General features: G+C 34.7%; 1 protein-coding gene across 1 annotated transcript in view; it reads right to left on the bottom strand.

Moving 5' to 3' along the window:
• Positions 1–1279: 1279 nt before the first annotated feature.
• Positions 1280–16956, bottom strand: part of LOC134527614 (uncharacterized) — a 42210-nt gene continuing 26533 nt past the window's right edge. The window contains exons 2-3 of the mRNA XM_063360455.1: positions 15182–15314; positions 1280–7655 (exon numbers count right to left, since the gene is read on the bottom strand). Of these exons, the coding sequence (XP_063216525.1) occupies positions 7484–7655; positions 15182–15314 (305 nt within the window). The 3' untranslated portion in view covers positions 1280–7483. The remainder of the gene's footprint in view (positions 7656–15181; positions 15315–16956) is intronic.

Raw genomic sequence — 16956 nt, 5'->3', positions numbered from 1 at the left:
GGACGGCTCGCGATGACGCGACAGGCCCCAACCGCTCTCGTGAGTTCCAGAAATTGCGGCTGATAGATAAAACGAGGACGGCGGCCTCGAGAGAGTCAGTCTGAGTGGAGTTCGGAGTGAAGTCGGGAGTTCTCCCGTGGCGGAGTTTCCGGGCGATAGTGCCGCGGGTGCGGCAGAGTGGCGACGTCCTTGGACAAAGGTTCCAGGGCAGGGAGTGAGTGAGTTCAGTGGAGTCGGGAGTTTTCCCGCGGCGGAGTTTCCGGGCGATAGAGTCGCGGGCGCGGCGGAGTCCCGAGCGAAGTTGCGAGCGAGGCGTCGAGTGGGATCCTCGGTGAAGGCAAGTCTCGGCGGTGGCGGAGTGTGGCGACGGAGTCCCGCGGCGGAGACCCACGATGGGTGCCGCTGCGAGAGTTGCGCCAGAGGTGCGGCTCAGCGAGGTGTGTGGAACGAGTGACTTGGGAACAGAACTTTCTTTAAGTGTAATTAATTATTTGCTAATTTAGAAGATTATTTGTAAGTGACAAGTAGTGGTAATAAATTAAACTGTGTGTGTGATAAAAATCTATAATTGGGCTATCCTTTACGAACCCGTGGTAAATCGTAACAGTATTTATAGTTTAAGACTCGTGAAAAAAGCACTCTTTGAGTCACGGTAATAGAAAAAAATCTTGTAGTAAGGAGTGACTTCAAGAAATAATGGAAATATGAATCATTGTGGCTGAGTGGTGGATCCAGAGGTACGTCGGATGGGGCTCTCACCTACTGCAGGTCGAGGGAAAGTTATATAATTTAAATTTTACGTTATTCATACTAAACCTGATTTTATGATACCAATGAGGTTGCTGTATTCTACTGTTGGACTGTAACTGGGTTTGAGTTTTATTAACACAAGCCACTCTTGTGCAGTGAGATAATTGTAAAAGAAAATGAAGCTGAAAATCTTAGGTTAATTCTGTACCTCAGAGACTATGTCGCAAAAATCAAAATATTCACGAGAGCAACTAAAATAATTTTTAATAGAGTTTCAATTATTTACTAAAAATTTTTAACTCAAATTATATTAATTTTTGAGATATCGTATATCTTAGAGTTGTTAGCCACTAGAAAGAACATCAAGTTTATGATTGAAAGAGAAATATGCCCAAAAGTGGACTTATAGTGTTATGCCTCCGAGGACAAATATATAGTTTTATTTGCAGTTGGCGTGACTTCTACATATTGGTGCTTACGAATCTAAAAGACTGATATTTCAGTGTGGATATTTGCTTCTAATAACATATTTTTATTTAATTAGTGATCTTGAGCCAGGCACAAAAAATTGTTATCAATCAAAATAACTTAAAAATGTATATTGGCATTGAATATCTTAACTCTGTAGTGTTCGTAGCAAAACATTGAACAAATGTAGGTAATTGCCCCTGGCGCCCCCTGCTGGACACGCCACTGGTATTAACAGAACAGAATTTGAACCCATGTCTTCAGGAATGCGAGTACAGTGTCTCCCCGTTGCATCTCCTCAAGCCATTTATTTGTTCGATAAAAAGTGTTTTTTTCTCAAGTAAATTAAAATATTCTTGTTACTCACCCAGCTATAGAAGTGAATGAGGCGTCACGTTGGAAGGAAATCTGCGGGAGCAAGCAAGAGCAGAATGAGAAAACCCACTCACATATTTTTTAGGTATTCATCGAGAACCTAATAATATGGGGCATGTTTCGTAAGGATAAGATATCAGTGGTATAAGCAAGATTTACCCAACAAAAGAAGGAATGTGTTGTATTATATTTTTGGTACACTAATGTAATTTGGTACCCTAAGGTAATTTAATTAGAGTTTCTAAATCATTTGCTAAACAGAATGTAGGTTTTTTCCCCTTGGATATAACAACAATGTATACAAAACATATACATATTAACCTGCTCTCTTTGTATATACAATTGTATGGTATGTTTATTTTTAAAAATTAATAAGAAGTGTTTACATGTTGGGGAGGTGGACATGGTTATCTATACTAATATTATAAAGCTGAAGAGTTTGTTTGTTTGTTTGTTTGAACGCGCTAATCTAAGGAACCACTGGTCCGATTTGAAAAATTCTTTCAGTGTTGGATAGTACATTAATCAAGGAAGGCTATAGGCTATATTATATTATTAATAACATTAGGGATCCTTACTAAAAGTCCAATTTAGAATAAAATACGTTGGAGGGGGTTAGATTCAACATGCAGTACACGTACGAAGTGTGTGTTGACAATGCCGCAGGCGCTAGAAGTTTATTTCCTATTGCCTATTAACATTGTTGCCACGCACTAGATGCCTTATCATTCTTAATTTTCCCATACAAGTAAAAAACACCTGTGTGATATTAACAACGAAGCAATCAGTACCCTCATAAGAGTTCAATTAGTATTTAAAAACTTTTTATCACTTTAAATCGCAAACCTGAACTATTGTTTTTTTTCCTCTTTCTGTGTTTAATTTGTTTTTTTTATTGCCCTTATTTTCAAGTATATATATTTTACAGACTTGAAACTTTACAGTAATGTTCCTTATGTTACGCAGGATGACATTTTCCGAAAATTAGATCCCATGGGTGGATAAAACCAGGCAACAGTGGGTACTTTGTCTGCATGCGAACAGGATTTTGCATTGATCATGCCTTCTGCGTCTCCATGGCAACGGGCATCGCGCGGCAGTGGCGTACCCACAAGGAGGGGCATGTATAATGAGCGGCGCAAGAGTGATCTGCCTGTAGACTGCCGTAGCGAAGTACGGGTACATCAGTTGTACGATGCGTGCACGAGTCGGGAAACCATCGGTGCTATTCATTTTCTCTCCGGTACATTATACAGCATTGTAATAAATTTTCACTGAATTTTTTTTATTTACCATTACTGTAAATGGGAGATGTGGCTTAATTTTTTTCCATTAGTATAGCCGTGCGAAGCCGGGTCGGGCAGCTAGTCACAAATAAAAACATTTTTTGCCTTTTCATAAGCCACCTCAAAAGGATAAGGGCCATTTTATTAGGCTTTACACATACACTTCAGTCTACACGACTCCATGATGCAGACGCACATATGTGTAAATAAACATTAACTAGGGGAATGTGACCGCTAACAATTGACTTGTTTGGTTATTACGTTTATGGGATATAAAATTACAGGAAAATCATGTTTTCTTTTTCATAAATATATAGCAACAGCTTCCTTAATAACAAAGTCAGTTATTATTGCTATAAAAATATATCGTATAGCAAGCGAAATCATTGTCACAACAAATAAATTTTTATGTCCAAATAAAACAAACACTATGTAAACAATACTTTAGATGATTTTGTGCTTCTTAAATACTATAAATAATTTTAAAATTTCTTCTTAAAAAAATAGGGTAAATTTTTATAAAAAAATGGTTAAACAGTATCACTAATAGTCGTGTGGCTATCACATCGGGTTATCACTGATTGTATTCGATGTTGCAAGGTGCTTTCGTTTATCTCAAAATCGAATTCGTTGCATGCTTCCAACTTCTACATATTCCAATTAATTTTAAGAGGTTTGTTAATACATTCCATACTTTAAAGTCATTTGTTAAAAGTATTCACTTTGATATTACCACCTTGTATTTCTTTTTTTAAAATAAATTTTTTTAACATCTTATTGTTTTTGCCAAAATATATTTTTACTTAGGCCTACATAGAATTTATGAAACAGGTGTATTAACAAGCACACAACAATTTTATTGAACAAAATAACTCATTATATTTTATGTTGACATTTAATATATTTATTCCGTAACATATCTAGCTAAAAAGTTAAAAAATATAGAAAAAAATACAGAATATTTTTAATATTCTAACTTAAAGCACATAAAATGTTTCATTGATGCATAAGAAAAATAAATGAATGAAAAAAACCTTTTTTTGGCAATTGGTAACATTTTTTAATAGAGGAAAAAAAATTCTACTATAAAAATAATATTTAAAATTTAATATTATTATAATTTTATAAAGTTGCAAAATTTGCAATCAAGTATTTCACTTAAATTTTAACATATAAACTTTGACAATATTATATCTGTCGGAGATACAGTTTGTAATATTATTATTGCACGTATAAATCATAATAAGAAACAATTAACTTGAAACAATCTTTCTTTAAACACATGTATCACACAAGTCATCCACATGAATCAGCCTGCACATTAAAAAAAAGTACCTAGGTATTTTAAATACATACCTATTTAAAGTACAAATTTTTCACATATTCCCATTACAAAACTATATGTTAAAAATGTACATGTTTCCAACCTTTGACTAGTTCCAACATTCTGCAGACAAACGCGATTTTTATAAAAGAGCATTCAGATTCTGAAACAAATCTGCGAAAAAAATACGCATTTAAAATTTCATTGTTACTTTATTTTATGTATTGATAAGCATAACACTTGAAAAATAGCGAGGTCACTATATTATTCTCTTCAGATTTGCATTTTCCAAGACACAAAATATTTGTGAATTGTAGTGAGAGAGAGAGAGTAGTGTTATATTCAGCTCAATAAAATACCGCTATCACTTTGCGGTCAATTTGAATACCAGGTTACATTACACAGCGTAAAAAATGTATTGGCTTCCACTTAATCTAGATGTCATAGCCGTCCTTCTCTGATACATTAGGAATTCGTACGACTAAGAACTTAAATATTATCATTGGCTAGATGAATTCTTGCTCAATTTAGATGAACTATTGTCCAATAATACAACTCGTAAACACGTAGATATCATTTAATGGGGCTGTGGTAAAACTTAGGGTTAAATCGAAGTGTCTTTATCAATTCCATACTGAAGAATATCTTCACTGATCAAAATAATTCAAATCAGTCTTATATTGGTTACATGAGTTACATCCACGAATACGATAAGTCAGTAAATCGGGTGAAATAATAGTTGATGTCTTCCAAGCGATAGGCGTATTTTGCGCCCTCATATATAGCAACATTTAACGCTTTTTTTATTTTGTATTGAGCAGCAGTATGTCAATCAGTCGCCATAATAAGTAGGGTCTAAAATAGCAAGGATCACCGTAGATTAGTCAATTAGAAGAATGAGAAAATCTATGCCACGAAAAATGAAAATATGCAAATGATAAAATCGTGCTAACCCTTACCTAATGTGTGATCTTCTTGTTATTTTGAGCATCTACAAAATATGCCAGCAGTGTTTAAGAGTAATTGTAGTGATCTTCCACCTAACACTTATACTTATTTCGTAAAGATCTGATCATTATATGGATAAATACATACAGGGCAGAGCTTATGAGTGTTTTAAAGTGTGGCACTAGTAATAAATGTATATATTTATATCTACCCAAATTGTCAATGTTATGCCAGAAGAATACACAAACGTCCTTGGTGATCACTATTTCCTAATTAGTTACAAATTTTAATATGTTGAATCCAGGAAGCTAAGAAGTGAATCTAAATATTTGGGGCAGTCGGAATATCAAAATGACTAGCCCATGAATTAAACTAGCTGTCAATAATACGACCTGCAAATAAGTATGGAATGTTATCAGTTTGTTGTTTTACTTGTGATCACCATCGATATGTCCATCGATTATGAATCAAAACACATTTTCTCTTCAAATTTTTGAGCCCCTTTGGGATTTGGCTCTGGTCACAAAAACTTGCATTCACAATCACAATCAACTGATAGTCAATTTTATTCCCGATGATGCAGACTACTATATTATATTTTGCCCTGTTCGCCACCTAATGCAAATACTGTATATAATATTGAAGTGTTTTTTTAGAGGAATTTAGGAAATTAAATAGTTTAGTCAGTTTTCAGTAGAACGAGAAACCTAATCATGATATGGGAGCATATGAAACATTCCCAGAGCTGATCGCTCACTTAAGAGAAACCCATTTAACTTCGAGATGGATAGATTTAATGGATAATATGGTTTGTGACATTTAATATCACTATCGACAAGAGCACTTATGGTATGGTCAGTTGACTCCTCTCCAAAGGCAAACGGGCGGGATGTCTCCGTTTATTACTACTACTTTATGTGGATTTTCTACATCACACTGAGCACCTTCAGTTTGCAGTGGACTCGAAGAAAAATAATCAGCTAGTCTTGATCTTTATCGTTTTCTAGACTGTTTTTTGTCTAAAGTAGGTAGCTTGACTTCTGGGTTGTAGACGTGTCCTTGGCGAATAATTCACCTTTTTTTTGTCTTTATTGCTATGGATGCAGACACTTAGAACATCTTCGGTGCTGATAACTACTGTATCCAAATTGTCTTCGTGATATTAATTAACTGCAGCCTGGGAACTTGTGATGCCTGTAGTATTTATTTATCAGACACACAGACAAATCATACTTTCTATAGATAAAGTGACATATGGACTTTTCCAGTGCTGATCGCTGGTGATAATCTCATTAACTATGTTAATCACATGCTGGACGGAAGATTGCCACGATAGCTAGGATTGGTGAAATCAGCGATCAACGTTAATCAGTCCACTTATAATATGGCTTGTTGACGTCACTCGAGAGGTAGATGTGTGGGACATCTCCGCTTCTAACGGATGTTACTACTCATGTTTTACACCTGCAGTTGTAATAAGAAATATAATTTGTGGCATCTGGTGTAGAAATTAGTCCATCGAAAGAATGAACTATCGGCATCTCTCTAGATGCACCTTAAATGCTCCTAGCGCTGATCGATAGATCAAGATAATCACATTCACGATGTGCATCACCTGGCGGACGGGTGGTTTTTTCATAAGAGGTAGATTCGTGGAGTCAAGGATCAACGCAAATCAGTACTTATTGGATGGCGTTTGTTAACGTTTCTTAAGAGGTGAATGAGTGAAACATCTCCGCTTCTGATTGCTACCTGATGTGGATGTTCTTAATCATATTGACCACCTGCAGTGGCAATAAGAATAATTTGTGACACATGTGTTAGCAATCAGTTCATCCAGCGAACAAACTATCGGCATCTCTCTAGACTTAGTTGCATGTGGAATGTTCCTAACGCTGATCGCTAGCTGACGACGATCAATTTCACGATGTCTTCATCCGCAGACACGAGATGTCTATGATCAATGTATATCGGTCCACTCTTGGGATGGTTTTTAACAAGGATCGAGAGGTGGCCGCCACCGACTGCTACCTGATGCGGATGTTCTTAATCATGTTGACCACCTGCTGTGGCAATAATAAATAAAAATTGTGACACCTGTGGTAACAATCAGACCATCGACCGACTATCAGCATCTCTGTTGACTTAGTTGCACGTGGAATGTTCCTAGCGCTGTTCGCTAGCTGACGATGATCACCTTCACGATGTCATTACCTACATTCACGAGAGGTAGGATTCGGTGAGTCTATGATCAACATCAGTCCACTCTTGGGATGGTTTTCAACGTCGCTCGGGAGGTGGCCATGCGGTGAGACGTCTCCGCTGCCGACTGCTACCTGATGCGGATCTTCTTCATCATGTTGAGCACCTGCAGGCCGGGCAGCGGGCACGAAGGGTAGAAGTTGTGGCAGCCGGCGCCGTCCACGCCTGCTATCAGCTGGCCCATGTGCGCGGCGAAGTGGTACTTGGAGGTCACGGCCGCCGTCACGCTGATGCTCGTGTCGCTGGAACAAGGTCACTCAGCAAATACTACACTGAGGTACATGTATAGCCAGGTCGCTGCAAAGATCTGGCAAATAACAGAAACAGGCACAAGTATTTTTGCTGTCAACAATAAGGAAACTTTTGGTTTGCGAAAAAAATATATATTTGATGTCTGAAACAACCATCATAAATATGATTTGCATATATGAACTTAGTGTGGAAACTGTAACCTTTATCTTCGTCTTGGTTAGTACAATACTCCTAATTTAAAATATTGTACCTACCAACTTTTACCAATAACCCCACCATTTGGTTGTACGATAAAACATTCCATACCCGTAGCCAACTCCTGGCAATTAATATAGGGACCATGATGACCAGGGTTTTTCCAACACAATGTAGATGCTATAAACTTTTGTTCAGTGTTGTATATATTAACCTTTCTGTTGCTAATAATGCCATATAGTTCCTTCTTACTTGTAAACCTATATCAGAAATTTTTTCTAATTTTTTTTAAATAACAAATTTTTCATATACTATAAACTTAAAGGTATTTGAGGAATTCAGTGCCATGCTGAAGAATGACTTCACACTAAAAATACAGGCTGGCTTATAATGTATGTTCTTTAAAGTGAAAATACACCAGATAAAATATCGCTACTTCAAATATGAATAAAAATTTAATGTGTTTAGGAGTTTTTCGCTACATTTATTGAGTAAAATTTATGGTAACAGAAATCCTTATAAGTAAGGCTATTTTATTTTAGAGATTATTTTTCGTTTTAGGTTGGACTTAAGGAGTGTATTTATAAAGTATAGTTCGTTTATAGTTATTAATTTTGGCTTATGATTTTAAATACATTCATAACATACCTACGGTAAGTGTTTTGAAAACAGTTTTTATTAATATATAGTTAATATTTTAATTGTTTTAAGAAAAAAATACATTTCATTCGAAGAATGAACTGTATGTTATCGTGTTGTCCATAGTTTTGAACTGTTTTTTCCTATGCAGCCTTTGTTGGAAAAAAAAATATTTTAGGGATATTACGATAAATAAATACATATATGGTTAATCTTAATTTCATGAAAAAAGAGTTTATTTGTGTTTTGAAAAAAATCAGTTTTTTTATTTTTTATAAATGATATCACTTAAAATAAAGTCCTTTTCATCAAAGGCTACACACAACCATTTATTAAAAACCGTATTCCTTATGATTTCATGGTTTCAGTTCATGCTTAAATTACACAAAATCTGATATTTAAGTTTCTCCAAACTATTATATATTCATCAAATTATTAAACTATTTAAATTTAACTTACAGTAGTTGTCTTATAAATTTTTTGAAAATCATCACAAAAAATATGAAAAAAATAAAGCAAAATAATTTTGGGAAAACAACCCCTTAGCTAAAATGTCACAGGTTTTTTTTTTCTTTGGGGTATGCGGCAGTTACCCAGGTCAACACTTCTTCTTCTTCTTGTTTATTGCTGGCTCAGTGTCGTGTGGGGTGATTCAAGATAACTATAGTCCAATAATTTATGTAAACTAAGTCAATGTGGTGTGTTTGCATCATGTCAACGTTTCTACAGAATGAATCCGCTTCTACAAAGTGAAAAATTATTTTGTACCTGTTAAAAGAAAATTCTTTCGGATCTAGCTGTTAAAATAATTTATTTCAATGATTTAATTCAAATATTGTAAACCTTTATAGAATGTCACAATGGGGACATGCCAAATGTTTCTTGTAACGCCATGTTTATCATATTTTGGAACTCTACAATATGTGACAGTGTCACGAGACGTTTAGTTTTTATGTAACTATACTAAAAAGGTTAAAGATTTTATAAAAAAACATTGTTAACTTTACTTGAGACTAAGTGCAGGGAAAATTAAACATGTGTCGTCATCAACGAGTCATAGATAGGGTACTGCCGTGTGCTGCAAAAACCATAGACTACGTAGAGAGTTGAGTGAAATTTTTTTTGTAAAAATAACCAAAGTAACACAGTGGTACAAACTGGACAGGTTGAGAGCTTAGCAAAACGAAGAAGAATAAAAGTGGAAGCCTCGTATATGTATCCATAAATTGGATTATAGTCCAGATAAGCGATAAATCTGCTAGAACGATCTTGAAGCTTCTTTGATGTTCTGAATTCCCAGAGGATTGTCGACAATACGAGGGAAGGGGGAGGATATTTCGAGTATACATGCTCTAGGTTTTGGCAGTTTAGGAGGCAAAACACAGCGAGGATAATCACGGTGCTGACATATCTTTGACAATTGTTAAGAGAGAGAAAGAGAGGCGCGAAATGATGGAGGTTTTAAAGGGATAAGTATGGTAATTGTTTTGCTATTTTCTGTAATTAAGAGTAAGTTTTTTTTAAAGTCTGATTGTATGATTTTGTGTAATGATAGATGTAATTTTTCTTGGAGTATATACTATTATTATAGACAGCACTTTGTGTGACACACTTGTTAAAGTTGAAGTGAGAGTTAGTTTCAATGGGTGCTCTATACGTTAATTTCTTTCTCGTTGCACTTCTTGCACTTTTCTACTTATTTTGTGATTATTAATGTTAAGAGTTTTGGTGGCCATATTTGTTTTGGAAAAGTAATACTTCAGCTCTCCAGATACACGAACTTTGCCTTCAAAATTTACTTAGTGATTTACTCTTACCATTTGGTTCGGTTTAGCCTGTTTATTTAGTTGGACTATTATCACAGGTTTAAAATTTATCTGTTTAATTAAAATACTTTTTTTTGCTGTAATAAATTAAGTTACGAATTAAATATAACCACTGAATATATATTAAATGATATAACTGATGTACCTTGATAAAAAAAGAGATAAAGTTAACTCATGTACCTAATAGAATAGATTACGGTATATACATTTTTGGATTTTTGAAAATGTTTGAAGATATATATATATATATATATATATATATATATATATATAATAAATCAAACTTGGTCACCTTGTTGATGTTCTGCCACCCTTTAAGGGTTACTGGACTTACGTAATTTCCAATTCTGGTTTGAATTTTATATGCAGGTTACAAATCACAATGCTTACAGTTGGTACAGACCTCCTGGGAGCAAAATTTTGCGCGTAAACATTAAAATTTCTTTTATACGGTATTTCACAAGAATATTTTAAACAGATTACATTAGTCTATTTTGGAATAAACAAAAGGTTTTGGTCATTTAGTTTCATATAGTATTTTTTGTAATATTTGTACCTCAGATTCGAAGGAGCACAAATCCTAATTAAGTGATTTTTGTTTTATTATTTGGATGTTGTCTTAAAAGTTAGTTTAATTTCGAACCATATTGTGAACAATTAAATTGTTTTTGAAGCATTAAGTAATATTTGTGAGAGTCAATGTCTGAAGTTTATGTTGAACCAGACAGATGCAAGTGGAGTTAAAATGTTTAATACTTGTGTCTGTTTGTAAAAAAAATCCCAAACGTAAATGTGGACATTGATAGAAAACAAGTCATCATTGAAATATACGTTTTCTTACTTTTGTATAAAGTTACTCAGTCGTGAAAGTTGCTGGTTTGATTCTGAGGTACAGAAATTATGAAAACAAAATTACGGAGTAATAATATGAAGACTATGTGGATTATATTCTTTAAGGAGGTTTAGGAATCAACTTTGGTTACTAGTGTCATAGACTAGGGTCCTGAGCAAGTCTTTGAGGACAAAATAGTCTATCGTGATCCAGACAACCGAAGAAACAGACAGAAGGACCAGAGAAAAGTGGCTTAAACACACCATCAAACTTTCGCTTCCAAAATATTCCATTATTTTCTTTTTTAAATAAATTTGTAGTGTCATAGCGAGACCGAAAACGTCACTACCACCACCATATTTTTTTTACAAGTTGGATGATTTGAGTTTCTGTTAAATATTTTATAAATAAGGCTTATCATTAAATATTTAGTATGCCTGACAAAATCAATAACTTAGAATTGTTCTCAGCGAAAACGGAACAGCCTCGCGTTTCTGTCTCAAAAAATCTTAAAAAGGGCAAAGAGCTCATTCGATATTTAATAGGCTATATATTTAAATTAACATTGATAGTCTTAGAATGAATGCAGTACCTATCTTAAGGCTACGATTTCAACAATTCACGGAATATTTTATTTCACAATGCACAAGTATTATTTTTTATAGAAATTATAATATATTTCCAAAGCTATAAAGTGAAAAAAAAATATATCTATTAATTACGTCTAAATTTTCCATGAACAAACTTATGCATTATTAAATTTGCACAACAAGATAAAAATTGAAAAAATAAATTTGAGGAAGTCAGTAGGTACTCGCAAGTGATGTAAAATATCTGCCTCGGTAAGGAGCAAATTCATGTTCTCTCATTTGGCAAATGCCATAAATGTGCGCAATCGGACACTAAATTTACATGGCATTTTTAAAGTAATTCTGAGCGTAATAAATATGTGCAAATTTTTTCAAACTATATTTCGGAAAGTGAATTACACGCAGATTATACTCCCGCCACTAGAATTCACTGCCTGAGTAGCTAGGTCAACAATAGAGTCATTGGATTAGCAAATCGCAATTTTAAACTATACAATGAAAGAGCGCCGATAAAGAAAAAAAGAAAAATATAAAAAAAAGTACTAAACCCCGGTTTTAAACCTGATTTTCGACAAGGAATTTTAATAAAATGCTGCCCATCTTGTTAAAATTCACCAATTGGTTAAGACTATAAAGTTTCTTTGGCTTTATTAACTTTTGTCCACGCCATCCACCACAGATGCAGCAACGTGGTTACACATTTACATTTCATTCGACTTCCGTTTCATTCACGAAATTATTCCTATCAGATGCTATATACCGAGAGCTAAGATGTTATGCACCAAAAAGAAGTACCTATCCTAGTTTAATAATAATCTTTCATGGTGTGACAGGTTTAAAGACATGTTTGGGGTTACACGACAACTTTATTTAATGGGTAAGTTGAATGTCATATATAGATAATTATTTACTTCTAAAATGTTTGTCAAATATTATTGGGGACAAATATTTAACAATGTGACAAGGATTTAAAGCTCGGTCACACACGCATTGTTTGGTTTTAGTTTTCTGTAAAAAAAAATTTTTTTTTTCAACAGATGTTTACTAAAAAGTAATATACCTAATGGTTTTAAAATATGTGGAGGTGTTTGTAATTATTAATACTTGCTCGACTTTTCACATCCATTGTGGAGCGCCTAGTGTATGTAAGCTGACAATATATTTGGGGGGGGGGGGGGGGATGCAAGGCAGATATCGATTTAAAATTTCAGTTTTAGCCCTTCAATAAGATTAATGTGAAAAAAAAAAGAAACATGGCGAGTGAGACAAAGCCTTAAGGGGACCGCCTAGTCAGGCGTGTGTTTATGTTAGTGAGGCGGGAAGATAAGCGCGACGCTCGCTGATGCTTCTAGCGCGGTGTCGCTTCTAAGCGCAAGACGGTGAACAGGCGCGCAGTCTTCTCGTCGTCCATTGGACAAATGTAAAATCTGAGCGGTGACCGTAACATTATATAGCATAGAAATGAAGGTAAAGGTGTAATTCAAGTCCATTAAGTGCTTTCAAGGATCTGTACTCGTTATTTTACGCCTTAAAATTAGTCTGAAAACTCGCCTTTTAGCCATTTTAACTATTCTATGAATACAGATTAAAAACTTAAACCGAAATCAAAACTGCTTTCCCGCCATAAGTTAATTATTAAATGCGTTACGTAAGCAGATCACGCTCGGTTATGTCGAGTAGTTTTCAGACCACGTGGTTTCCCCTGGAGCTCTGCGCACCGCGTGTGCCCGGGTAGGCAGGGGCCTTAAGAGGCCAGCGAGGGACGCGGGAAGGCGCGCGAAGGCCAGACGTGGTTCGTTGCGCAAGCCATGGCCACGCCACCGTCGCTCCTTACGAAATGCGCCGTGTTTTGGTGCGGGAGGGGAGCGGTTAGCGCGAGATAGCCCCTGCGAGTGGGCCGGCCTCAGGTGTTTGTTTCAACACGTCCCTTGTCTCACAGGGGCCAGCGTGCCGAAACCTCTGTAATAATGTCTAGAGCCGCGGGCATTGCGCGGATTCACTGGACAGCACAGAGTAGACGCGAGGCACACGTACATATGACTCACGTTGGCAATTGGACTGCAGTGCTCTTGACACGACCCTGAAGACCCTGGGCCAGGTATGAACAAAGTAGAAGAAGTGCTTACCTAATAAATTACAACCCACTGAAGCATGTAGCACTGTAACTGACCAATTGCCATTAGAAATATCTTGATTACCTAATTATATAGACAATGCAAGATGTGTATTGCCCGAACTGCAATTTTTTTTTTGTATTTGGAACAGAAAAATTTATGTAAAATTACATATTTTTATATTTTTTTTACTTTTACATGAAAACATCACTAATAAAAGTATTCGCAGTAATATTGGATCCGGATTCTTACCCGGGAATTTATGCTTTGTGGTGTCCCAGTTACTCTAATAGTAAAAGTTATTTATAAAGCGTTCCCAGAATAGCTTTACAGTATTAAATGCGCACATTAATAAGCACAATAAAACAAAAATACGTCCAATGAATGAATACTCGATTATTATTCCCAAGGTTAAGAATTTTTTTGCTTGAATGATAAACCTATTAAAATTTATAATGATGGGACAATTTTCGTAAGAAATATTCAATTTTATCTTGAAAAACGTATTTCGTACACGCAAAAAGTTGTTCATAGTTACAATATTTTTTTTTCATTTTTTAAAAACTATTTACTGACACGTGGTTTCCCAATGAGTCTTTAATAAAAAATCAGAAAATATTTTTCTGTGTGCAGTGAAATGAATCAATGAACTATTCCTTTCAATAATAATGGTCCACACGTAAAATTATTGCACTGTTTCACACAAAAATGAGAAATTTTTGCTTAATTAATTTCAAAATTAATGTAATTTCTTACAATTTCTTACTTTACGTTTTATCACCAACATGGTTGCCAGAGATGGATGAGCAAACACCGTACCGTTAATAAAAAATTAGAAAAGAAATCGCCCATGGCATAAAGCACGGAACCATCGAAGCATTCTTCTGGGGTGTTTCAGGATAATCACGGGATTGTGGAATAAGAACGTATGGACAGCGTTCCTCCCGAACGCTAGCCTAGCGTTTCACCGTTGCGTTCCCTCACTCGGGGGCTCACTGATGATTGCCAAGAAACTTGGAATTGATATCAAATTCTGACAAAGTGTGAATAACAAAATTAAGTGAAAAGCTGGGTATCTAATTTGATTTCATTGTAAGAGAATATTTATCCGACGCTGATCTGTCGAAATGGATAATAAACATAAAAAAAAAAACCTTTTTTTGCCAAAATTTACTTTAAGTGAATAAATAGGCCTAGAAAAACATTTTTTTTTATATTTAACGTTACTGATGAAGTTTTAGTTACTATGTGACCTGATGTCCCTGGCATCTCATATACAATATGTGACCACACGAGCAGTAACTGCAGAGGGACGGATACCTGATGAGCGACAGCAGAGACTTCTCGGAGTCGGTGAGCTTCTCCCTGTGCGGGGCCGCGTTCAGCTCGCATATCAGCTTGGGCAGGCACACGTTCTTGATGGTGTGCAGCAGGCGCGCCCTGGCGGCCGTGGCTGGAACCACACACGCCAACACAGTCCAGCTCACGGTGCTTATTTAGTTATTTGGTTTGGTTCTACGTGCCACGCTACAGCTGGAGGCCATTTACAGAATGAAAAAAAAACAAACAAACAAACATAGAAACATACATTAAGAAGTATAAAAAATCAAATTTCACAAAAAAATTAAAACTAACATACATTTTAAGATATACGTAAAGTGACAATAGATGTGACAACGCAATTCACAGGCAGACACACATGTGAAAAAAAAATTCACAACAGCAATAATTTTTAATTTTTTACAGCCTATCAAAAATGTGATAGTTAAAAAAGATTTTACAATAAAATCAAGAAAAATTGTATATTATGATGGTTTGAATTTATTTTTATTTCTTTACAGCTTATTCAAAATTATGACCAGAATAAAATATATTTTTAATTATATCATCAAAAGATATAAAAACTTATGTTATAATAGTTATTTTGTTTCTAGTAAAAAGTTGTAATTTGTGACAGTAAGTATTTAACAAACCTATTTACTAAGCTATTCTGTTTACTTATAATGAAAGTGTCATTGGGTCTTTTATTGTAATATGAGATTATTAAGTCAATTTGCGATTTGAAAGCTGAGGAATAAAAAAAGATAAAATCAATTAATGATTCATAGAACGTCTAATGAAAAGATAATTTATTTTAGAATTATAAAATATGTAGTATAGTCAAAATGGATGTCGCATGACTGAAATTTTCTATATATACATCTAAACTTTTTTCTGGATATTTTTTAGTCTATTGGAGTCCGTAGTAGTAATTGAATTACATATTATAGAACAGTATTCTAATTTATATATTATTATTAAAGTGAAGAATAAACACAGTGTTTAGTCAGGTTTTGTTGCGGAAAATGTAATAAATTTTTGTAATCATAAAGTTCTGGAGGTACTACTAAGTAGACTATCCACAAGCTGATGTAAATAATTTGAGTATCTAATAAATATGTTACCATCTAGATTAGATACTAGGGTATGTGTGCGTGTGTGTGTGCGTGTGTGTGTGTGCTCAAAGCTCAAATATATTGTTGACAGACTCCGGTTCAGACGCCCAGTTAATTATCGTATGTGAAACTTGTTTTTTTTCTGCCATAAAAGTAAAATGTAGGTAACGTTATGTTCATTTATATATATGTATATACATGTATATATGTATATATATGGGTGCGTGGCCGCCATACGCGTTATAAGTGAAACTTCATATAAAAGAGGCATGGGAAATTTTTATGGGTACACAAATATTTGAAACACGCTTATCAATGCATTAAAATTAGAATTTTATTTACTTGATCTGTTCATGTCTTCAATTCAATCTAAGATAGGTAACAAATGATACATAACCCTCTTGGAAAAGTTTATACAAATTCACAATCATAATGATAACACTTAATCCAATCACAGATTTGAGAACTAAGTATTGCGAATTAAGAGTTGCAAAAATATGTAAAAGTAACCAAAAGTATGCAAAAGTATGAGAAAGTACACAAACATTTACAAAATTATTGGAAAGTAGCCTACACGAATCAAACCATAATTTTTGAAAGGAAAAAAAAAACGTGCAATAGAGAAATATTCGTTACATACGTTACACAAGTTAACTCCGT

The sequence above is a fragment of the Bacillus rossius genome, chromosome 1 (genome assembly GCF_032445375.1).
Source record: "Bacillus rossius redtenbacheri isolate Brsri chromosome 1, Brsri_v3, whole genome shotgun sequence".
NCBI classification, from domain to species: Eukaryota; Metazoa; Arthropoda; class Insecta; order Phasmatodea; family Bacillidae; genus Bacillus; species Bacillus rossius.
Note: the sequence above shows the minus strand (reverse complement) of the source record. Positions and strands in the feature narration are given on the sequence as shown.